The sequence below is a fragment of the Danio aesculapii genome, chromosome 11 (assembly GCF_903798145.1).
Source record: "Danio aesculapii chromosome 11, fDanAes4.1, whole genome shotgun sequence".
In the NCBI taxonomy this organism is placed as follows: Eukaryota; Metazoa; Chordata; class Actinopteri; order Cypriniformes; family Danionidae; genus Danio; species Danio aesculapii.
The window spans coordinates 26,765,304-26,790,786 of record NC_079445.1 but is presented as its reverse complement, the minus strand read 5'-3'; the positions used below and the strand labels follow the sequence as shown (position 1 = coordinate 26,790,786).

General features: G+C 33.1%; 1 protein-coding gene across 1 annotated transcript in view; it reads right to left on the bottom strand.

The window, feature by feature from the left end:
• Positions 1–22,967, bottom strand: part of fer1l4 (fer-1 like family member 4) — a 67,816-nt gene extending 44,849 nt beyond the window's left edge. The window contains exons 1-16 of the mRNA XM_056467878.1: positions 22,675–22,967; positions 20,917–20,972; positions 14,488–14,576; positions 14,247–14,346; positions 13,356–13,450; positions 11,208–11,249; positions 10,946–11,119; positions 10,482–10,542; positions 10,228–10,359; positions 10,075–10,137; positions 8,348–8,432; positions 7,925–8,087; positions 7,130–7,304; positions 4,480–4,666; positions 2,621–2,899; positions 534–634 (exon numbers count right to left, since the gene is read on the bottom strand). Of these exons, the coding sequence (XP_056323853.1) occupies positions 534–634; positions 2,621–2,899; positions 4,480–4,666; positions 7,130–7,304; positions 7,925–8,087; positions 8,348–8,432; positions 10,075–10,137; positions 10,228–10,359; positions 10,482–10,542; positions 10,946–11,119; positions 11,208–11,249; positions 13,356–13,450; positions 14,247–14,346; positions 14,488–14,576; positions 20,917–20,972; positions 22,675–22,753 (1,881 nt within the window). The 5' untranslated portion in view covers positions 22,754–22,967. The remainder of the gene's footprint in view (positions 1–533; positions 635–2,620; positions 2,900–4,479; positions 4,667–7,129; positions 7,305–7,924; positions 8,088–8,347; positions 8,433–10,074; positions 10,138–10,227; positions 10,360–10,481; positions 10,543–10,945; positions 11,120–11,207; positions 11,250–13,355; positions 13,451–14,246; positions 14,347–14,487; positions 14,577–20,916; positions 20,973–22,674) is intronic.
• Positions 22,968–25,483: the final 2,516 nt, after the last annotated feature.

Genomic DNA, 25,483 nt, shown 5'->3' with positions numbered 1-25,483 from the left:
CAAGCAACACTCTTAGTGGTGAACCATCACAGAATTATTCATTGTTTTGAGCGAATCAAGTGAGTGATTCAACGACTCACTCATTGACCCCCTTGTTTGTTTGTTTTTATTTTTAAATATTCTAAATAAATCTCTTATGACTATTTTTAAGATATACAAATTTACTTTAATGTTTAGTCAGTGTGTTTGATGTAAGTTGAGATGACTCAAATAAAATGTTTACAGTGTGTTCTAAATCCAGAACTAACTGTTGTTAATATGAAACGGCCAACCGTAGGCAGTTTAATTATATGTTTTTATGATTCACTTTTAAAAGTTTTCCTCAATAATTTAACAGCACCATTAGTTTACACATTTTAACATCCTTTTAATGTTGCCTTTCCCTTTCCCTCCCCAACTGTGTCAGTAACGGTAATTAAATATTGCTATCATAAATCCAATAAACACAGATAAATGATACAAACTCAAAAAACACATACAAAAAAAATAATAGGCAGTTTAATTATATTAAACAGGTAAACATGGTGACAGACCTCAGGAAGAGGATGAACTTCTTCAACTTCCACAGTCACGGCAGCTGGTACTTCAGCACCGACATCTTCAGATTCCTCTGCAGGCCCGCTGGGACTCTGCACTGATAAATAAAGAACAATTGCCACTTATTGGGGTATATGAATGTGTAATTCCAATATGTGAAAAAAGTTGACTTTATATACTGACATGATGAGTTATTTCACTACTGTCAAATACATTTCCCACACTCCAAACATTCTTCATTGGTCGAACAAACAGCTAGCTCCGCCCCAAAATCTTATGCCTGGCTGGGCTAATGTTACACCTGGCCAATGAAGTCCAACATTGTGGATGTAAAAACTGTATTTATTTTCTCTACAGGGAAAATTACTTTGTGACTATTGTGAGGTCTGTCAATGTTGTTCACATGAATTCAACTAATTTTCAAAACCATATTGTTTAATAGCAGACCACAAAAGGGGGAAAACTACATTACCCATAATGCTATAGAGCAATCTTCAACAATCATTATCATGGTGAGCAAAATACTCTGGACGAGATAATTAGCTCCACCCACAATGCATAATCAATTAGTGTCTCTGCTTTTAAAATACTAAAAACGTAATTCAAATATTGTTTTTGTCTTGTTTTAATATCTACCAATAACTTTAAATGACCACTTTTTCATATAATTTTTAATCTGATTGTCTCATTTGCAATGATTCATAGATTTTGTTCTCATTTAATCATTTAAATGGATCATAACTTCTTTAAGTCAACAATTAATCTGTGGAACTTAATCCACTGAATTTTTGTTTTGTTTTGTAATCTTCATTCAAAATCAGACCATTTGTCTGGCAGTTCTTCTCTGTTGACTTCAGTTTGACGGCTTCAGTCACACTGTTCTTAACCCCACTCCTCTTACCATTAGTTTGATATAATGAAATTATGCACAAAATTAAAGCCCCGCCCCCTACTCAATATTCAGTTTCAGTTGGATGTACATCAACATACTGAAATAAAAGTCTCAGCACCTACTGAATCATGTTGCCTTTAAGTACCTAAAGGCTTAGGCCTTAGATTTTTGTCCAGTTTTGATCTATTCACTGCTTTAAATGAACGTTTGTAAAGTTGAGATTCACTTCATAGTGAGTTTGTTTGATTTATGGCTTCTATTGCTTTAATGAAGATATTTTTTTTACAAATTCCTTTAGTAAATTCCTTTAGAAAATACTATTTCTGTAGCCAATACTATTGAAAACATCGGTGAGCACAAAAAAAACCTTTTATTACCACTAGGGCTGGAGATATAAATGATTACAGTCAGTGTGTATATTTAAAGACACCATGAAATCAAAATTTACTCCACTTATTTTCATATTTACATAGTAGTGCTTGTTATAAATGGTGTATCTGTGCACTTCATTACTTTGTAAAAATGTATTTGCCCTCATAATCTTTTATCAAATACCATAACAGTCTCGAAATGACTTTTCTTCACTTCTGGTCATTTTGATCTTCCAACGATCCAATCGGTTCCCAATTGATAAAATATTGCACTACCATACATTTTTTTCTCATTTCAGGATTGTTTCAATTGGATCCACGTCAGGATATGGAAAAAAGCACAGAAACTTCTATTTCATGGCAACTTTAAAGTACAAGTGAAATCAAAACTAACCATATGATTTTGTTGGCTCACATTGCTAGCTTTGTGGTGAGCAATTCATCTGTGCGTGTCACTGAGAAAAAATAATTGTTTCCTCTTGTAATCTAAAATTAAAATCTGAAAATGCACTTCCTGTTTGTTTTCAGTTAAATTCTCAGATTACGTCTGACTGGGGCTTTGGGCGTGGTTAACATACTTAGCCCCGCCCCTCCAATTGTCAAACAGAAATGGTGAGGAGGAGGTTTCCGATCATTCTGAATGAAATGACTACTTTACTAAATCCAATTAGCGCACAGTAAAAAAAACAAGCCACTCCCACAGTTTTCGCATTTAATAGTTTCTCTATTCTTAAATAATTTATTCTTTAGTCACAATGTGAAAAAAAAATGGTCGCAGCTTCCAATTCATGCGGACTTTCCTTCATCATTTGATGTATACCTTCTTTGCCTGCAGTTTTTTTCTCTTTGGACTTCCGGCTCCTGCGTTTCAGATTAAGCCTGCTGATTGTGCTCTTGACATTAGCGATGGCCTTGCTCTCCGTCACCACAGCCGTAGGTGAGGAATAAACCTCCACGCTGAGCGACAGCAGTATTCTGCCTCTGTAGAAGATACCGTCACTCAGACCTTCATTAAGGTCTCGGTGGATGTCTCTCAGAGTGGAGTTCTGGGGGGAGCCGTAGAGATTGACCCAAGCAGGGCCAAAGGTGGGATTGAATCCTGGGAAGAAAATGGGGAGAAGGTTGCATAAGGTGTAATGAAGTAGAAGTTGTTCAATAAAGAGTAACAACTTGAGGTCACCAGAAGAAAAATAATGCTAAAATTAGGGATGCATCAAATTTTCAGCTGCAGAAAAGCTTCAGCTGAAAATGCCATCATTTATTTTTTGCCAAATAAATAAATACCACCGAAAGCAAAGTTTAACTTCAGGCAAGAACAAAGTTTAACATTATTGTTTGTCTGCATGTTACTTTTTATAAACTGTGATTTTTTTTGTATTTACAAGAGACATGTAGTAATTAGCTCCTAATTTTCATATAATAATATTGATTTGTATATTTGTAAAATGAGAATAAAGTCACATTTGATTTTGTTGAAAATAACAACATTTTTAAGTTTAACTTAAAACAAACAGAAAAAGAAAATGTTTTATCTGTGTCTGTTTTAATCTCAAATTTTGGAATTGTACCCTCATACAATTACGATTACATTCCATTTTCTTTTACGTTTTTAAAATTACACATGCATGGATTTGATTTATGCACAAATATTATGACGCTGTTTTTCTTCCATATAGATATAAAACAAAATTTTAAAGTTTGTTGTCAAATATTTTCTCTCTATTTTTGATACAGTCAATAAAAAACTGTATTTTTTTTTTATTAATGTATAGTATACTCCTTCATTCATTTTCTTTTCGGCTTAGTCCCTTTATTAATCAGGGGTCGCCACAGCGGAATAAACCGGCAACTTAACCAGCATATGTTTTACACAGCGGATGCCCTTCTAGCTGCAACCGATCACTGGGAAACACCCATACACACACATACACTACATACAATTTAGCTTATTCAATTCACCAGTACCGCATGTCTATGGACTGTGGAGGAAACTGGAGCACCCAGAGGAAACCCACGCAAACTCGGGGAGAACATGCAAACTCCACATAGAAATATCAACTGACCCAGCTGAGACTCGAACCAGCCACTTTTTTGCTATGAGGCGCCAACACTACCCACTACGCCACCGCACCGCCCCATGTAGTATATTACATTAAAAATAATATTATTAAATATAATATCAAAAATATTACAATAATAATAATTATAAAAATATAATATTAAATAACTATAAAAGTTTAATATTATTACAATCAATTAAACAAAAACAACACATTTAAAATAAGTCATTTCCAGTTGTTTTTTTTTGACCAAGGGCATCCTGAATTTTTGGTTTTGTAACAGAATTGTCATTTTATGAATATGTAATTAAAGGATTAAAAAACAAATATAGGAAAAAGACCAAAACCAAAAATGCAAGTTCTGTTAATATTTTCTCACCATCATCAAAATGTTGGTAACCAAACAGTTTGGGTTCCCATTGGCTTTAAATATTTGAAAACAAAAAAGTAATGTAAACTAACAAGGTTTGGTGACCGACATTCTTCAAAATATAAGAAAATAAAAGAAAAAAGAAAAGAAAATCTTCCCAGATTAAAACAACACAAGTTTAAGTAAACGAATTAGCATTTTTGGCTGGACTTTCCCTTTAAACTAGCATTGGTCTGTATTAAAACTGACCATTTCTGTTGGGATTGGAGATCTGAAGAAGATCCAGGAAGTGTGTTGCCACAGCCACATCTCCAATGTTGGCATCATCAAGGATCTGGATTTTGATTCGTCGAGCAAGAGGAGGAAACTGTTCAATAAAGGAAATCTGTTCATTCCACTCTGGAGCATTGGTGTTGCCGTCGACTGACGTTTCCCCCTGTCAAACATATAAAGACATTCAATTTAGATTTTAGCCAGTTTTACCATGTAGTTCTGTAATCTATCTAGGCTGCACTGAGGAAGAAATAGTTCAGGTTTGGCTCCACTTGAACTTTTCTCAGATAAGACAAGCTCTGACATCATAATGATTTATTTAGCGCTGAAATGTTTGCCAACTCCCTGTGTAGCAAGACTCCAGGAACAGTTCAAATACTGAACACCTCTGCCCATTTAACAAACAAACCACCATCAGGGTGTGTGTGTGTATGTATGTGACGTTTGACCAAATGATATTTCACAAGGTTATGTTATGCTAAAATGAATTCAAGAATGAAAACACAGTGAGGAGAACAACATTAGGAAAAGAAAGCCATGGGAAGCGTTTTCATTTAGATCATTTGCCTGAATAAATAGTACCATCTAGGCATATATCAAAGAGCACAAGCAAACACATCGTGAGAAGGTTCTTCCTGTTTAACTCTCATGATGTATTTGGGTTTGCTTTGACCATGTATGATACAGACAGTGTTTAATACAGGAATGATCATTATCATGTGCTTTAAGACCCATAAATAAAAATGTTTATATGCTTTTTAAATGTATTAATATGAATTTTCTAATTATTAGATTTATATAAGTGAGAACCATTTTTACAAATAAAATGTTTCATGATGGGGACATTTTAAAGCAGGGTATAAGCAGTACATTTACATGTCAAAAATACTTTATGTAAAAGGTTTATTAGTGCTACATTTGTTAAAAATATATGCAGTTGCAATCAGAATTATTAGCCCTCCTTTAATTTTTTTTCTTTTTAAATATTTCCCAAATGATGTTTAGCAGAGCAAAGAAATTTCAAGGTATATCTGATCATTTTTCTTCTTCTAGAGAAAGTCTTATTTGTTTTATTTCGGCTTGAATAAAAGCAGTTTTTAATTTTTAAAAAACCTTTTAAGGTCAAAATTATTAGCCCTTTTAAGCAATTTTTTTTCGATAGTCTACAAAACAAACCATAATTATACAATAACTTGCCTAATTACCCTAACCTGCCTAGTTAACCTAATTAACCTAGTTAAGCCTTTAAATTTGACTTTAAGCTGTATAGAAGTGTCTTAAAAAATATCTAGTCAAATATTATTTACTGTCATCATGGCAAAGATAAAATAAATCAGTCATTAGAAATGAGTTATTAAACTATTATCTTTAGAAATGTGCCTTATCTATGTTAAACAGAAATTAGGGAAAAATAAACAGGGGGTTTAATAATTCAGGGGGGTTAATAATTCTGATTGCAACTGTATATAGATAAAAAATTATTTAGCCTTTTCCCATATCGATTACATTAGTGAATTGAATTTGGAAGTTTTAAAAACTTGTTATTTTTCAACGAGATTGTGAATGTTAAGGCAAGTAAAAACTTTTTATTCTATTTTAAAACTTAAGTAATGTATTTGATAAAAAAAATATATATAAAATAATAACACTTTTAGTTCAATTACATGTATATTTTGGTTCATTTTATGTGCAATTTAAAGTAAAATGAAATTCTAATTTTAAATTACAGAAAAATTAAGATTAACCAAATACCATAGTAAAAAAAAAACAGTAACATTCCAAACTTTTAACTTCACTCAATTGTTTTATAATGTTTTACTAATGAGAAGTTGATCTTTAGACACAATTTGTCTCCAGTTCAGATTCATTTTGACTGTTAAATAATATTCATTCATTCCTTTTCCTTCAGCTTAGTTCCTTATTTATCAGAGGTCGCCACAGCAGAATGAACCAACAACTATTCCGGTATTTGTTTTACACAACAGATGCCCTTCCATCTACAACCCAGTACTGGGAAACATCCATACACTCTCACATTCACACACACACACACACACACACACACACACACACACACACACACACACACACACACACACACACACACACACACACACTCATACGCTATGGCCAATTGTTTTACCCAATTCACCTATAGCGCATGTCTTTGGAAACCGAAGTACCTGGAGGAAACCCACGTGAACACATGGTGAACATGCAAAGTCCACACAGCAATGCCAACTGGCCCAGCCGGGACTCAAATTAGCAACCTTCTTGTTGTGAGGCGACAGTGCTAACCACCAAGCCACCGTGCCACCCCTGTTAAATAACCGTCTAAATAAAATGATGATAAATGTATAATAAAATTATGATTCTTCAGTTCTAATTAGACATAAAAGTTTACAGATTTTAAAAATAAGTGCTGCCAGCACTTTATTTTGAAGGTCTCCCAACAAGCGTTCAGAAAATACTCTAGTATTATATGACATGTAGTAGTGAAGTTACTTATACAGTCAACAGAATATCTAAAAGAGACCATCAAAATATAGCATATAGAAACCTACCCTTTATATATATATATATCAAACAAAATAGCTCAACATAAAGAGCAAAAAAAGATAATCACCTGCTGGCCAGCAAATGTGACTTGAACATAAGGATCAAGGAAGACCTTCTTGTCTCTCATTATCTTCCCCATAAAACCAGAGTTCATGCTGGGCAAACCTTCAGCTCTGTAGATCTTCAGGATAAACTTTGCCCAGGGCCGTTCTGATGGCATCCTCTTCGGAAGGAGAAGGTTTCTACAAGTCGTGTAAATTAAACAATATAATTTTGTATATTAAACCCATCAATGCTAGTGACCTAAGAACCAAACATCTAATACTAATGTCTTCAGTTCGGGGGAATGAGTCTAGGAGAACACTGAAACAGAAGAGTTAAACTAATTTGAGTTTCTTTCACACAAAAGTTCATTGTGCTTAAAGCGCTAGTTGACCCAAAACTGAATATTCTGTAATTATGTACTCCTCCTTCTGTTTGAGTTTAAACCTGTTTGAGTTTTAAACGCAAAAGAAGATATTTTGAAAAATGTTGCATAGTAGGAAAAACAACTATAGAAAGGGAAACCACTTGATGGTGAGTAAAAAGTGAGTAAATGTTTTAATTTTTGTTGAACTACTGTTATGTTAACCCAAAATTTGAATGTATTAGGCTAAACCTAATCTGGAATCCTCTACATCAGACTATCAGGTAAATAAATGTTGAAATGTTAAATGTTATTGTGGGTGTTTTTTGCACAAGGTTAACCCAGGGAGCCATAAATCTGTCTCTAATGTTGTTCTATGTTGTGATTTACAGGAGGTTTCTGTTACAGTAAAGAGCAGTGAGGAGAACTGACATGTAAAACAAAGCAAACTCTTACTTTTCAATGTCATCGTTCTGGCTGCCAGCTGGTGCCAGGCTGGCCATGCCCATGGGGTCTCCTTTCATCACCACACTCACTGTGCACTTCACATAACCTTTAATACCTGAGCGGGTATCTTTTGGGTCAGTGAGTGGAGCCCATTTCTGGTAGAAACGGTGATCTGTGAGATATATTAGCTGTTAAGATGTTGTAATCAGTGCTGCTGTTTTTAAGTAGACCTATAATCATTCTTTTTCTCCACTGGTGATGGGATAATTATCGCCATTAAAATGCCTAGGGAATGTTATTACTGTTTAGCAATGCACTGAACACTCTGGCTGTGTATTTGTAGTTTCTGGCAATGTGTATATCAAAGCAATCAGAATTTATGGTTTCCAAAGCTGGTTTAAGTAAATATTAATAAGTATCAAGCTACAGTACCTGGCTGCTGATATACTGTGCTGATGTCAATCTTAAAGGATCCTATGTGGGTCATCAAAAAGGCAAGGACTTTCTTGTGAACCACCTAAAAGTATGGAAAAATATCAAGAGAACACAAATACCTTGTACATATATTGTTTTAGTGATAACAACAGGGACAAAACAAATTGTTTACATAAAAAAAATGAGTACAGAAGAATTTTGGTTTTATTCTGCTGACAACATTTCTTCTAAATATCAAGTAAAAAGACTGTCATTTAGAGCATCAATGGGGTATATGCACAGCTATTGGTTTTCAGCCGCCAATAAACTTCTGGTGAAAAGTTAATGTGATGGTTCCTTTTACAGCATTGATGTTCTAATGTAATTAAAGTATAATCAGTTAAATAGACTTCAGCATTCAGTTGTTCAGGTGTAAAATGAGATGAAAGATAGTTTAAACAAAAGCGCTGTCAGGAGCAGCAGGATAACTCAAAAACTCTGTTGATATATTTTAACATATTATTGATTATATTTTTGATATATGTTTCTTGTCTGGCCTGAGAGCTTGAGCTGGCTTATTTTAAAATTGTGCATATACACTATTAGATGAAATGACAATCGGTCAAACAATTAAAAAATGCCACGTTTTCATATGTTTATATTCATTTTAAAACAACACAATACCTAATTTTATAATATTTGATGTAATAACCCCATTTTTTCAAGGACTACAAGGAAAACATTTGTTATATTGACCAACTGCACACTCAAACTTTGCTTGTTCAAACTACTTATTTAAAATAAGCTGAATCAACACAATTCTTGAGATTTCATTGGGACAACACATTTTTTATGTTCAATCCACATAACTTAATTGATTTGTGTTGGGGTAACATAAATGAATTGTGTGGAACCCTGCATTTTTTACAGTGTAAGTTTCTGGGGAAAAAAAAATATTGTAATTATCTTATTGTACACGCTCCATGGAGTTTTGCCTTTAATGTAGTTTGTCCTGCAAATTGCTTTCTTCTCCTTGTTATTTTTATTTATTGATATTTCAAATTAATTTTTTTTTACTTTTTATTGGGATAGGATAGTGGAGGACAGACAGGAAAGCATGGGGAGCAGAGAGAGATTGGAGGGATTGGCACAGGACCTCAAACCAGGAATCGAACCCGGGTCACCGTGAGCATCATGGTGCTATATGTCAGTGCACTTAACCACTAGGCTATGAGACCCACCTATTTAATTTTTTTTCATCATCACTGTTGTTACAACATGCATGACTCCAGACTATGCAATTATTATATTTTGGCATGTATTTTCTTTTTCTACAAAAAACAAAAAGTAAAAAAATGTGCTTATTTTTAAATACACTGCAAAAAAAAAAAAAAACGCTGGGTTCCACACAATCGATTTGTGTTAGAACAACATGAAGGAAATAAGTTAGCTTATTTTTTTTTACAAATTTAAGTAGATTGGTCATAAAATAATTAAGCTGTTCCCCCCAAAAACTCAATAATTTGTTGTTTCGGCTCAATTTAAATAAGTAGTTTGAACAAACAGCAAATTTCATTTATTTGAGTGTAGTAAGTTCAATCTAAATACACGAATCTACACAATAAGTTCACTGTATCAAAGGATTAAACAACACAGCGGTCAGTGGCATTTAATATAAAGGGGCGTTTCAATAAATCCTTTTCACACAATGTTTGCCTGTTTAATTTGTCTCAGCAAATACTTACAGAAATCTCAATCACTTTATCAAAGAGGACATCCTGTGTTTCTTGGAATTCAAACATGAAATTCTTGAAGACCAAAACAGAGAAACAAACAATCAGAGAGACGCTTAATCTAAGCTTTAGATTCTTAAATTAGAGACCTTTGCAATTGGTTACCTCATTGTAAAATGGACAGTTGGTAGATTTCTGAGTAGCTGTGTGCTTTTTCTCGTCTCCAACAGTCACGTACACTGCTGGGTTGATGTTCACCCCAACCAGTTTCTGAGCTTCAATCACATTTACATTCACCTGAGGGAGAGAAAATAAAGAGTAAAATAAAATATTAGTAATTATCATCAAACAGAGTCAGCTATAAAAATAACAATTACTATTGTGTATAGTAAGTAGGTTTTCCTCATTTAATTGTTTACCTGGAAAGACTTCACTTTAGGTGTGATGGCAAGCTCGTGTTTTGCTATAGCCCTGCAACGACTACACACACAAACAGACATAAGTTTTACAGTATTACTTGTGAAACATTCACTAACACTTTAGTTTAAATAGCAATTCACATTTTTAATTCATGGCTTATTACTTGTAAAGTATAGAAAACCTAAACCCAACTACTACATTACTAACTATTAATTAGTAGTTTATTGAGCTAAAAATCGTAGTTAATTGTTTGGTAATAGCGTGAATTATACATAAAAATAAAGTGTGACCATTCTTATTAGGTTTCAAATATAAGAATATTAGGTATATTTTTCTATCCAGATATAAAAATATAATGGGAGTTTGAGTTCTTCAATTTGTAATTTATTGTATTTCATTGAAATTCAATAGTATAATGGTTTATGTCATTTAGAGGAATGTTTTACACTGAATTGAAAGGCACCTCAAAATGGGAGTGAATGTCACATTGGCACATTCCATATCTGCAAAGTCATAATCATCATCATAGTCATTATCGTCGTCTTCATCTCCGTTCTCATCCTCGGTTTTCAAAAGTCCACGACCGATCATCCTGGTTTCACGATCCAGCTGCTGAGGACGCAGGCCATCTGAGGAACTGTGGATCATTAATAAAAATCAATCTGAATGCATTGAATAAAGGATATGATAGTGTATATGAATGGAATGTGCTGGAGATGTCCTGCCTCGGTTCTGTGAAGCCGGTGTTTCTGATGACAAGCTCAGAGCTGCAACAGAATAGAGAAAACACAAAATTACTAATGAAATTTCAGCTAATTATGAAATGGATGGATGGATAGGTGGATAGATGGATGGATGGATAGATGGATGGACAAAAATAGGAGAAGGGATGAATTGAAGATTACTGTGACAATTTAAGGATAAAGATAGAGATAGAGACTGAGACAAAGACAGAAATAGAGATAGAGCTTGAGGTTGAGATTGACAGAGATATAGAGATAGAAATTGAGATTGAGATAGAGAGACTGAGATACAGTGCATCCGGAAAGTATTACACCGCTTCACTTTTTCCACATTTTTTTACAGCCTTATTCCAGAATGGATTGAATTCATTTATTTCCTCAAAATTCTACACACAATACCCCATGATGACAATGTGAAAAAAGATTTTATGAAATTGTTGCAAATTTATTACAAAAAAAACCCTGAAAAATCACATGTACTTAAGTATTCATAGACTTTGCTCAATACTTTGTTGATGCACCTTTGGCAGCAATTACAGCCTCAAGTCTTTTTGAATATGATGACACAAGCTTGGCACACCTGTCTTTGGGAATTTTTGCCCATTCCTCTTTGCTGTTCCTCTCAAGTTCTATCAGGTTGGATGGGAAGCGACGGTGTACAGGCCTTTCCAGAGATGTTCAATAGGATTTAGGTCTGGGCTCTGGCTGGGCCACTCAAGGACATTCACTGAGTTGCTGTGGAGCCAATCCATTGATATTTTGGCAGTGTGCTTCGGGTCATTGTTCTGCTGGAAGATGAACCATCGCCCCAGTTTGAGGTCAAGAGCACTCTGAAGCAGGATTTCATTCAGGATGTCTCTTTACATTGCTGCATTCATCTTTCCCTCTGTCCTGACTAGTCTTCCAGTTCCTGCTGCTGAAAAACATCCCCACAGCATTCTGTAAGGTTCTCCTTTCTCCACAGAAGAACGCTGGAGCTCAGACAGAGTGACCATCGGGTAATTGATCACCTCCCTGACTAAGGCCCTTTCCCCCCCCCGATCACTCAGCTTAGATGGCCGGCCAGCTCTAGGAAGAGTCCTTGTGGTTCCAAACATCTTCCACTTACAGATGATGGAGGCCACTGTGCTCATTGGAACTTTCAGAGCAGCAGACATTTTTCTGTAACCTTCCCCAGCCTTGTGCCTCGAGACAATCCTGTCTCGGAGGTCTACAGACAATTCCTTTGTCTTCATGCTTGGTTTGTGCTTTGACATGCACTGTCAACACTTGAACCTTATCTAGACAGGTGCATGCCTTTTTAAATCATGTCCAATCATCTGAATTCACCACAGGTGGACTCCAATTAAGCTGCTGAAACATCTCAAGAAAGATCACTAGAAACAGAATGTACCTGAGCTCAATTTAGAGCTTCATGGCAAAGGGACTATGTACATAGTAAATAATTATGTACATGTGATTTTTCAGGTTTTAGAGAGATAGTGATAGAGAGATTGAGATGGAGATTGAGATAGAGCTAGAGATATAGATTGAGATAGAGGTAGAGATTGAGAGACTGAGATAGAGATAGATGTTTGCCATATCAGCTTCTCAGGCTGTCATGTCATGGAAAAAACTGTAAAGATTGAAAGAAGGAAGCAAGCAAGCAACAAGGAAGGAAATTGAGGATTAAGAGGTAAACGTGTAGGTGAGTTATCAGATAAATAGATGGAACTAATTAAGAAAATTACTAGGAAGAAAGAACAAAGGTAGAATTCGAGTAATGAATTAATAGAATAAAAGGGAAGTGGCTAAAGGAAAGAGAAAATAATACATAATAATACATAAAGGGAAAAAGAAAAGAAGGATAAGTGGAAGGAGGTTGGTTGGTTGGTTGGTTGATTGATTGATTGATTGATTGATTGATTGATTGATTGATTGATTTATTGGTTGGAAAAAAAGATTAACAGGTGGGTGGAAGGATGGATGGAAAAGACAGGAAAAAGGAAAGCATTTGAATAGATGGAAGGAAAGATTCTTCCCTAAATTCGAAAGTAAAAATGTTACAAGAGGGACAAAACAGAGAAATACCAAAAAAACAATGACTAGATGAATGGATTGGTGAAAGTGAATGTGTAGTTTGTGGCTAACCCATCGCTGTCCTCTTCTCTGATAAAGTCTTGACTGTCCCAGCCGCCTGCTGCCCCCTGAAGAGGACTGTACTTCACCTCCAGCTCAATGTACATCTGCAGCACAAGAACAACACCCAGCATTCACCACACACTCATACAACATCAGCAACTCAAAAAAATGCAAATGAGAGATTATTTATTATAACACAGTATAATGGTAACAGTAATAATTATTATTTTAATTTATATTACCTTTTAATTACAATTATTAGCAATAATGGCAAAACAGTTAATTTTTTTTTCCGATTTAAGGTTTTACTGACGTTCTTGTATTGATTATGCAATATTTAATTTTGTTGTTTTTAATGTGTAATTGTTTTACTGTTGTAAAGCACGTTAATCAACTTTGGTTGTAGCTTGCTTGCTTGCTTGCTTGCTTGATTGCTTGATTGAATACATATATATTTATATATTGGCTTATAAAGGATGTATATTGATTATCTGTTTTTATCACTCCATAATTCTGAACATATTTAAATATAATTTAATAATAATAATAATTTTAAAATAGGTATTGTTACTGAAGTGTACAGACACAAAATTAGTAAAATGTGACAAAATAAACAATCATGAAGAATCATTTAATGAAAAGTCTGAAAAACATGAATATTTCCTGTAGTGTCTTAAAGAAATATGTTTATTTTTATACATTTTTATGCTTCGATTTTTAAATTGATAATATGATTCTTTTATTATAATTAATCTTATATTATTTTATATTATTATGTTTAATCTTATATTTTTATCTTATATATATATATATATATATATATTTGTTTTTTTTTTTGTTTTTTTTTTTTTTTTTTTTGCTGGCACTCCTGGTCCTCCATATCAGTCAGGAGTCACTCACATCAGTCAGACTGTGCTGAGAATCTGTTAGAGGCTCTCGGAGGATCAGCTGACCCACAGAAACCACATGCTGCAGGCTGATCACCAGCTTCCCCAGCAGTCTGAACACACATACATACAGCACTCTGATTCAATCTGTACAATTGAACAGCATGTGTTACACGTTATGAATCTTTCAATCTTTTCATTTCTCTTGTGCTGTAAAATCTAGAATGGATATTTTCAGTGTAAGGAGCGCTGACCTGTTGCTGAACATCTTACTGCAGTTAAAGACACTGATGGACAGAACTTCATCCCTCTCCACCTTCCCATAGTGAGGCCATCTGAAATGCTACACAAAAAGGTATTCATTTGTTTGTTCGTTCGTTGACCCATTCATTCGCTCGTTCGTTCCTTCGTTCATTCATTCATTCAATAAAGGATTTAACTGTGGCATACTGCTTTCCAGTAAAATAATCTGATATCTTTTATTTATACAGTATTTATTTGCGTATTTATGTCTTCTATTTGTAATGTAATGTAATTTAAATGTAATCTATTTGATTTTGTATATACACACTCACTCTGAATAAAGAATTTGTCATTTATTTTTTTATTTATTATTTATTATTATTTATTTGTAAAAAAAACGTTTGTACCATACAATTGAAAACAAACGTATTAGCCCTCCTGTGAAATTTTCATTTTTTAATACTTTTACGAATATTAATTAGTGAAGATTAACAGAGCAAATAATACAAAAAGCATTTCAGAGAATTTCTTATTATATTTTTCCTTCTGGAGAAAGTCTTATTTCTTTTAGTTTGGCCGGAATAAAAAATACATACATATTTTTATAAAAGTAAAAATTGCTAAGGTCAATAGTATTACCCCCCTTGAGATTTGTTTTTCTCAATTTTCTACAGAACAAACAACTGTTATACAATTAGTTGTCTAATAACATAACTTGCCTAGTTAACATAATTGTCCTAGTTAAGCTGTAAAGCTGCACTTTAAGCTGAATACTAGTATCTTACAACATAACTAGTAAAATATTATGCACTGTCATTTTGGCAAAGACAAAAAAATTTGTTATCACAGTTATTAATAGTTCTTTTTATGTTTAAAAAGATTATGTTCAAAGAAACATCTCTCTGTTAAACAGCACTTGGGAAATATGTATGTCCCTTTTGTATAAAAGTATAAAATAATTATAATATTTTTTGTATTTAAAAATGACTATTCATTCATTCATTTTCTTTTCGGCTTAGTCCCTTTATTATTATGGGGTCGCCACAGTGGAATAACCCGCCAACTTATCCAGCACATGATTTACGCAGCAGATGCTCTTCCAGCTGCAACCCATCACTGAGAAACATCCATACACACTCATACACAACGAACAATTTAGTTTACCCAATTCACCTATACTTGTGGGGGAAACCAGAGAACCCAGAGGAAACCCACGCGAACACGAGGAGAACATGCAAACTCCACACAGAAATACCAACTGACCCAGCCAGGGCTCGAACCAGCCACCTTCTTGCTGTGAGGTCATAGTGCTACCTACTGCGCCACCATGCTACCCATGACTATTTATTATTATTATTATTATTATTATTATTATTAATATTATTATTATTATCCTCATCATCATCATTATTATTATTATTATTATTAGCAGTAGTAGTAGCAGCAGTAGTACCATTCGTTCATTAATTTCTTTACGGCTTAGTCCCTTTAGTATTATTATTATTATTATTAGTAGTAGTAGTAGTAGTAGTAGTAGTAGTAGTAGTAGTAGTAGTAGCAGTAGCAGTAGTAGTAGTAGTATTAATCATTCATTCATTTTCTTTTCGGCTTAGTCCCTTTAGTATTATTATTATTGTTATTATTATTATTATTAGTAGTAGTAGTAGTAGTAGTAGTAGTAGTAGTAGTAGTAGTAGCAGTAGCAGTAGTAGTAGTAGCAGTAGCAGTAGTAGCAGTAGCAGTAGTATCATTCATTCATTCATTTTCTTTTCGGCTTAGTCCTTTTAGTATTATTATTATTATTATTATTATTATTATTATTATTAGTAGTAGTAGTAGTAGTAGTAGTAGTAGTAGTAGTAGTAGTAGTAGCAGTAGCAGTAGTAGTAGTAGCAGTAGCAGTAGTATCATTCATTCATTCATTTTCTTTTCGGCTTAGTCCTTTTAGTATTATTATTATTATTAGTAGTAGTAGTAGTAGTAGTAGTAGTAGTAGTAGTAGTAGTAGCAGTAGCAGTAGCAGTAGCAGTAGTAGTAGTAGTAGTAGTATCATTCATTCATTCATTTTCTTTTCGGCTTAGTCCCTTTAGTATTATTAGTAGTAGTAGTAGTAGTAGTAGTAGTAGTAGTAGCAGCAGTAGTAGTAGTAGTAGCAGCAGTAGCAGTAGCAGTAGCAGTAGTAGTTTCATTCATTTTCTTTTCGGCTTAGTCCCTTTAGTATTATTATTATTATTATTAGTAGTAGTAGTAGTAGTAGTAGTAGTAGTAGTAGTAGTAGCAGCAGTAGTAGTAGTAGTAGTAGCAGTAGCAGTAGCAGTAGCAGTAGTAGTAGTAGTAGTAGTAGCAGTAGTAGCAGTAGTAGTAGTAGTAGTAGTAGCAGTAGCAGTAGCAGTAGCAGTAGTAGTAGTAGTAGTAGTAGTAGTAGTATCATTCATTCATTCATTTTCTTTTCGGCTCAGTCCCTTTAGTATTATTATTAGTAGTAGTAGTAGTAGGAGCAGTAGTAGCAGTAGTAGTAGTAGTAGTATCATTTATTCATTCGTTCATTCATTTTCTTTTCGGCTTAGTCCCTTTAATATTATTATTATTAGTAGTAGTAGTAGTAGTAGCAGTAGTATGTCAGGATAGTTATCAATTTAAAAAAATTTGTATAAGAATATACTATTACAGAAATATATTGATTAACAGAGGAGACTGCAAAAATATGAAAAAATTCATAAAAAATGTATAAAATATATTAATAATGGAATATGTTGATGAATAGAGGTGGTTGTAAAAAGAACAATATGAGAAAGGTATGAGGAAATTTCAGTTAATGGCTGTTTGCAGTACCATGCATGTTTTGGATCTGTGTTATAAAAAGGATGGTGAATTAATCATATAATGTGTAAAAAATGCCAAAAGGATGAAATATGTCTCATAAAAAGAAGAAATAGACGAATGATGTACAGTGCTCAGCATATATAAGTACACCCCTCACAAATCTATCTTAAATTCATATTTTTAATAGGAAGCTATACAATATTATATTTGTGCAGATACATTAGATTAGTCAGTACTGAAGCCAAATCTGGAGCTTATCTAACAAAATAACTTCTGATAACGGTCCAAAAACTAGTACAGCCAAATTAATATGTTATAGAAAAATCAAGAGAAGCAAAAAAATAGAAAATTTTAGTTAAAATTTTGAAGGTTGTATTTTATTTTTGCAATATTTGCTTGAAATTACTTGTTTTATCTTTAAATTTCTAAATATGTTTGGTGACTAAAATATTGTTTTAATAAATATATCTGTTTAATAAATCTGTTTTGCTTAAATGCACCAAAATACAGTGCCTTTATTCACTAAGAACTGGATAAAAATATTCATTTTCAAAATGGGTGTACTCAATTATGCTGAGCACCATTTGTGGTTTTAATTGTGTAATTTTTTTTGATCGAAATTAAATCAAATTATTATAAAATTACTATTATTATTATTATAATGGGGCAACGTGGTGTCGCAGTGGGTAGCACGTTCGCCTCACAGCAAGAAGGTTGCTGGTTTGAGCCTCGGCTGGGTCAGTTGGCATTTCTATGTGGAATTTGTATGTTCTCCTTAGGTTCACAATTCCAAAGACATGTGGTACAGGTGAATTGGGTATGCTAAAATTGTGTGTTTGTGTGTGAATGAGTGTGTATGGATGTTTTCCAGTGATCGGTTGGGGCTGGAAGGGCATCTGCTGAATAAAAACATTTGCTGGATAAGTTGGCGGTTCATTCCGCTGTGGCGTGCTCAGATTAGTAAAGGGACTAAGCCGAAAAGAAAATGAATTATTATTATTATAACAGTAAAATTACTAAATATGTGTTTTGTTTTGATTAACTTCTATCATTTGTAATGTTGTTACTTTTATTTTGGCAGGAAACCACAAAAGAACCGATTTATATATAATCCTTTCAAAGTTGAAAAGATGTCTTGCTCATTAATATTTTTCAAAACCACGCTATAACTTTTAAGTGACTCCAACAGCGATCTTTCTTTGTGTATTTTGTGTGGATGATTTACTGCAAACAGAGCCACTGAAAGCACCGTTTTAATAAGCTGCTCACGATCCTGCACAACTGGTTTTGTATTTACGGGATGACATCACAGTTTTTGCGATTTTATATTGACATGATAAAACTCACATTCTCAAGACTGTGTGAGAATTAAGAAAAAAAGCACAAACTGCTGAAAAAAAAAAAAAAGCCTACTGATGAGGAACACCATTTTATGTACTCAACAAAACCAGATTTTTACTCGCATTTGATGCTGCTTGAGTTCGTTTTTGGCCATCAGTGTGTTAAGTCTTTCCCTTCTTTATGTTCTATGCATTTCTCATAAAGGAAAAACTCAAAAGACTTCCTCTTCATAAAGCCAGCGTTGATTTATCGTCACTCAGAATGAGCGGCTTTTCTTTTGTGTCCTTCCCATCATTATAATATCTGTTAGCTTAAGTTAAAGGATAACCTCGTGACAGACCACTAGTCAAATATTTTATTTTCATTACTGTATCTGAGCTCATAGATGTGCTTGTTTACAAGTCTTGAGGAATGTTCAAGATCTGGCACTTGTGACTAGCCTGAAGGTGGGGATAGCATGAAGATCTCCTCACAACATTCACGAACACTGATTTCAGCTTCGCTATGTATAGCAATGGGCAACTGCGTTTGGGGCTTTCAGCTTTTCTCCCAACATTTTGCAAAGTATTTAGAAAATATAACATTTTCTGAAAGGTTGTTGAGGTATCTGCTCTGTACTGAATTAATACTGCACTGAGGAAATACACTATTTATGGTAAGCTTTAGGATCGGTCCTTAGAAATTCTTTAGAAATGCACATATTTTTTCCACCAAGGGTGCATTCAGGTCTCAAAGTTAAAGACATTAATATTGTAACATGTTAAAAAATAAATAAATAATGTTCCTTTATATATTCTTTTCACTGAGGATTAAAGTAATGGGTGAAAAATAATCTTACTTTAAAAATAAATAATATTTTAAAATATATGGAAACTGTGAAGTGTTTCACGGTCAACATGTGAAGTGAATCATCACCTTTCATCAAAGGTTGAACATCGAACTAATGAACAACACCCATTCTCGTCTTAGGACAATTAAAAGTTTAAGTTTTTGATCCATACTACTCTGTGTATGTATACATATAAAATCTATTTATATACAGTTGAAGTCAGAATTATTAAACCCCCTGAATTATTAGCCCCCATTTATTTTTTTTCCCAATTTCTGTTTAAGAGGGGGGGGGGGGGTTATTTAAACACATTTCTAAAAGATAATAGTAACTCATTTCTAAAACCTGATTTCTTTTATCTTTGTCATGATGACAGTAAATAATATTTGACTATATATTTTTCAAGACACTTCTATACAGCTTAAAGTGACATTTAAAGGCTTAACTAGGTTAATTAGGTTAACTAGGCAGGTTAGGGTAATTAGGCAAGTTATTGTATAACGATGGTTTGTTCTGTAGACAATCGAAAAAAACTATAGCTTAAAGGGGCTAATAATTTTGACCTTAAATTGTTTTTTAAAAAAGTAAAAACTGCTTTTATTCAAGCTAAAATAATACAAATAAGAGTTTTTCCAGAAGAAAAAATATTATCAGACATACTGTGAAAATTCCCTTGCTCTGTTAAACATCATTTGGGAAATGTTTAAAAAAGAAAAAACATTTCAAAGGGGTTTAATAATTCTGATTAATTCTAAATAATATTTTTTTTCTTCTGAAGAAAGTCTTATTTATTTTGTTTTGGCTAGAATAAAAGCAGTTTTTAATTTAAAAAAAAACCTTTTAAGGACAAAATTATTAGCCTCATTAAGCAATATTTTTTCGATTGTCTACAGAACAAACCATCATCATAAGACGACTTGCCTAATTACCCTAACTTGCCTAATTAACCTATTTAAATCTTTAAATGTCACTATAAGCTGAATACCAGTGTCTTGAAAAATATCTAGTCAAATATGATGTACTGTCATCTTGGCAGAGATAAAAGAAATCAGTTATTAGAAATTATTTATTAAAATTATTATGTTTAAAGATGTTGGAAAAATCTTTCCATAAACAGAAATTGGGGAGAAAATATACAGGGGGGCTAATAATTCTGGCTTTAACTGTATATAGAAAAAAAATGAAAAATAATCTTTAATTTTATTTTAACATGTAGCTGTAAACTAGGATCAATGTTATGACAACGATATATGTAGTTATTGAAATGTTCATTTTCTTTTCTTTTTTTTTAATTGAACAAGTTTCAACTTGTTTTAAGTCAGTTTAATGTGAGCTAAAATGACTTGTAGAGTTTTTTTTAACTATTCTGTAGTGATAATTACATTAATTTGCAAACAGCACATGGTGAAATGAACTACAGTACAACACACAACTGTGTGCAAGTTACCTCATTGAAGATTGCTATATTCTCACACTGAAGAATCTTGGTTTTGTGAGTAAAACCTGTAAACACAGTAAAAACAACAACAAACAAACATATTTTGTAGCAGTTACAAGAAAGTGAATTCATACATTTACAAGTCATATTGTTTCTCTTATGACAAAACTAAAATTTATAGTTAAATGAAATTATAAACGGTACTAAACTATAAAATAAAAAGAAGTTTATAATAATCTTCAATTAAATATAGGTCATAGATGAGAAACCAATTTGGTGTATCCGTCTAAATTCATGAAAGTGATTTTATACACATGGAAAGAATATTAAATATTAAATGAGTAAAGCATCTACTTTAATTTATAAAAAAAATCTTTAATAAAATATGGGTAAAATAATGTTCGGTTTTCATTCAACTTTACAAATTCAAAGTGTTAAGCATAAATGAGTACACAAGCCTTTGAAAACGAATATTTCTCAGTGAATATAGGCAATAGTTATTGGTGCATTTAAACAACAGTTTTATTAAACCATTATTTCCATTAAAATAAGAGTCACCAAACATCTTAAAGAAAAGAAAGATAATACATTTACATTCAAACTATTTTTTTTATATATAAACACTACAAAATTTCAACAATGTAATTTTTTTTATGTTTCTCTTGACTTTTCCTGTTTATTAAATGTTTATTTAATATGTTCCCCCAACACCTTATATTATTTTGTTCGATCATAGTTCCAGATTTGGCTTTAGTACTGACTAATATAATGTGTATGCATGAATATATTATTGTAAAGCATCCTAAAGAAAATATAAATAAAAAAAGAGAGATCTGTGAGGGGTGTACTTATTTACCCTGAGCATTGTATTGGTCACAATTTACAAAAAGTACCCACTAGTTCTATTTACTAATGTGAACAATATTTGGACAGTATTTATTAATCATAGTTAAACATTTACTAATGCATTATTAAAATCCAATTTGCTTGTTAACATTAATGCAATGTGAGTTAACATGAACTAACAATGAATGACTTCCTTTATTAAATAATGTTGATAAAGATGAATTAAATGTAGTAAATGTATTATTCATTCTTTAGTAAATACAATAAAGTAACAGAACCCTATTGCAAAGTGGTACCTACAAATTCATACAAACATGAAACATTTATTCTGACCCGTAATTTTTACAAATATAAATGACCCAATGATCATAACTTTTTTATATTTTAAGTAATTAAAACGCTAGACAAAAAAAGTGGCAAAATATAAAAATTATAAATTAAAATTCACAATTATTTTGTTGCTGCAATGTGATCCTGGGATAGTTAACCAAAAATGAAAATTCTATCATCATTAATTACCATTTACTACCTTTAAACCTAGAGTTTCTTTCTTCGAAACCTGCAACCATTGGCTTCCATAGTATTTGTTTTTCCTACTATGGAAGTTATTGGCGATTACATGTTTTCAGCTTTTTCCTTGTATCGTATTTTGTGTTAAACAGAAGAAAAATCCACTTTAATGTGAGCAAATTCACATTTTTATGTCATTAAACGATTTTTATCTAATTTAAATACAAGACTATAATTATTAGTATGTTAACAATTGTTTCACTGAACGACATTTTAGTGAATGGCTAATAAAAAATTACCCAGATTTAAAATAATAATAATCATTTGTTAGTTTTTGTTTTGATTTATGTAACCCATTTCTGACTTTGACCCACGGTTATTATTCTCATACCAATCATGCTTATTACTTACCTCTAAAGGACAATTGCACTTTCCTGTCATATTTCCCGGGGAGATTGAATATCTTCTTTAAAAGCACGGTGATCGACATGGCTGAGAGCTGCGGTGTTTCTGTCTTGTAATCCTGACCAGGTGTTTTATCTTTGGATGAAACTGGTTCTCATTGTTCTAAAGTTGCTAATACGACGCTCAGTGCTCACCCCTTACATAAAATAACTGACAGAACGATAAACCACAAAATAAAACTCCTTTCAAATATCCAAACTACGCTAGGCCTTCAAATTCACTGTTAAAAGCACACGATCCTGCATCTTGAGGAACTGTGCAGGAATCCCATCTGTAGGAAACTCCCCAGACGACAGGAATATTTACCTATGATAATTTAACAGTTAACGAATGAACTGTCAGTCAAGGAATGGCGTAATTTGAGCATATGATGAACCGGCTAGCCTCAGATGTGCATTTCAAGGGTTAGTTCACTACAAAATTAAAATCCTGCATTTGTTTACTCGCCCTCATAACTTGTAAGTTTCAAACAATTCAATCTAATTCACCTTTATTTGTAGCGCTTTTACAATGTAGATTGTGTCAAAGCAGCTTCACATAAAAGGTCATGGTAAATTGGAACAGTGTAGTTCAGTTTGTAGTGTTTAGGTTCAGTTCAGTTAAGCTCAGTTCAATGTGGTTTAAAAATCACTACTGAGAGTCCAAACACTGAAGTGCAAATCTAACGATGCGCAGCTATACAGATCCTGAACCATGCAAGTCAGGGGCGACAGCGGAGAGGGAAAAAAACTTCACTAATTGGCAAAAGTGAAGAAAAAAAACCTTGAGAGAAACCAGACTCTGTTGGGCACGACCATTTTAATTTCTCCGCTGGCCAAACAAACGTCATGTGCAGAGTTGCAGTCTCAGCGGCGGAGGCTGGAAGCTGGCCTCAGCGAAGACTCGTCTGTCCCTGGAGCGTCACAGGAATGAGTCTCATGTTCTCCACTCCTCCATGACCACCACAGTAGCTGCTCAGGATACGGCCTGGTCCAGGATATGGAAACCTTGGGATCATCTCGTCATTGGTCTTGGATCGAATCAGTGACTCTGCATAGTCTGAGGGCCTCGGGGAGAGTATCCCCAGGTGGAAATAGAAAATAAAACACAAATGAGTTTGATGAAAATGTTCCGCTTTTTGACTAGGGGAAATTTTTTTTACAATGCTCATTTACTTTTGTAATACGAATTTTCCACAAATAATGAGTACATTTACAATATACAAAAAAATTTAATCTACAGAATCCTTATCTTTGAGTTGAAGTTCAGGCCCGTAGCCAGCCTTTTGAAAGGGTTGGCTCTTTTAATTCAAAAAGTAGACCTTTATGCAGTTATTTGCTTCATTTTCTATTAAATTATGAGGTTCAAATACTGCATTTTCGTGACATTGTAAGTACTAATCTTGTCAGATGATGATCTTAACCACACTTTTTGATGCAACAAAAATATTTCCTACAATTTTGTCAAGTGCTTCCTATACAATTTTACCAAAGTGTTAATTTACAGATGTGCATTTAAATTAAGTTATTACAGTTTTATAAAAAGAATTATAAGATTAGAGTGTCAAATTAAACATTTTGAATACAGAAATTTAAAACACAAATTTATTATCCATTATTTAATTTAAAAAAAACTAATTAGAAATCTGTTTATACTTACAAAACAAAACAGTAGCCTATAAGCAAATTACTAACTGACAATCTCATTTCCTCAGTCAGAATTTGTCCATTTGAATAATACAAAAAAATTTAATTTGTCTTTGCTGTGCCGAGAAATGCACCACTACCACAAAATGCACGCCCTCATAGATTTCATTAGCATTATCAGTCTACATTTTAAAATTTTCAAGGGCATAATTGATTTAACCTCTAAATGGTTATTATTTTGATGGATAAAGGAGAAGAAGTGAAACGCATTTTAAAACGCACTAGGCTTACAAAAAATGTAAAATAATAATATTGACTGTAGTGCAGCCTAAATTTTAGTGGGTTTTAAACAGACTTTGATTTAGTCTACATGGAACACAAAATTGTTGTAGCTGTTTTAAACTAAACCACACATTAAACAATTTACTTAATCTCATCTGTATTGTATTTCAAGTCAATCTATTTATTTTTATATCTTCTGTAAGGGAAAGGGTTCCATTCATGAAACTCTCTCAGTCCCCACTCTCATTAGTGTCATATCTCTAATAATATATTTTTTAAAGGGGTGGTCCACTACGATATCATATTTTAAACTTTAGTTTGTGTAATGTAGCTTTGTGAACATAAACATCTCTGAATGTAAGACGCTCATAGTTCAATGCAAAGCGAGACATTGGCTTTTACAGAGTTAGCTTGGCAAAGCCTACAGCTAACAAAGTTTCATGACTACAAAAAAAAAAATACATCCGGGTTAATGATGTCATAAACCTCTTCAGGTGAAGGGGCGTGGCCATATACACTGTAACGTTATAGCAGAGATGCTTCCGGGTGACATGGAACCGATATGTAAATCACAGCACATTAGCACATGTTAGCTGACCAATCAGAGCCTCTTAAGGGTGGGCCTTTCAGAGGAACTAGGAAATATGGTTGTCGTTTTTATGTTAGCTGAGTAGCTGTATATGAATCAAAGATATATATATATATATATATATATATATATATATATATATATATATATATAAATAGATTTTTCACAAATAAAGCATGAGCACACTTTGCTTTGCATTTTATAAACACAAGCCTTAAAAATACCCTCTGGACCACCCTTTTAAGTTAAATTCAGTTAA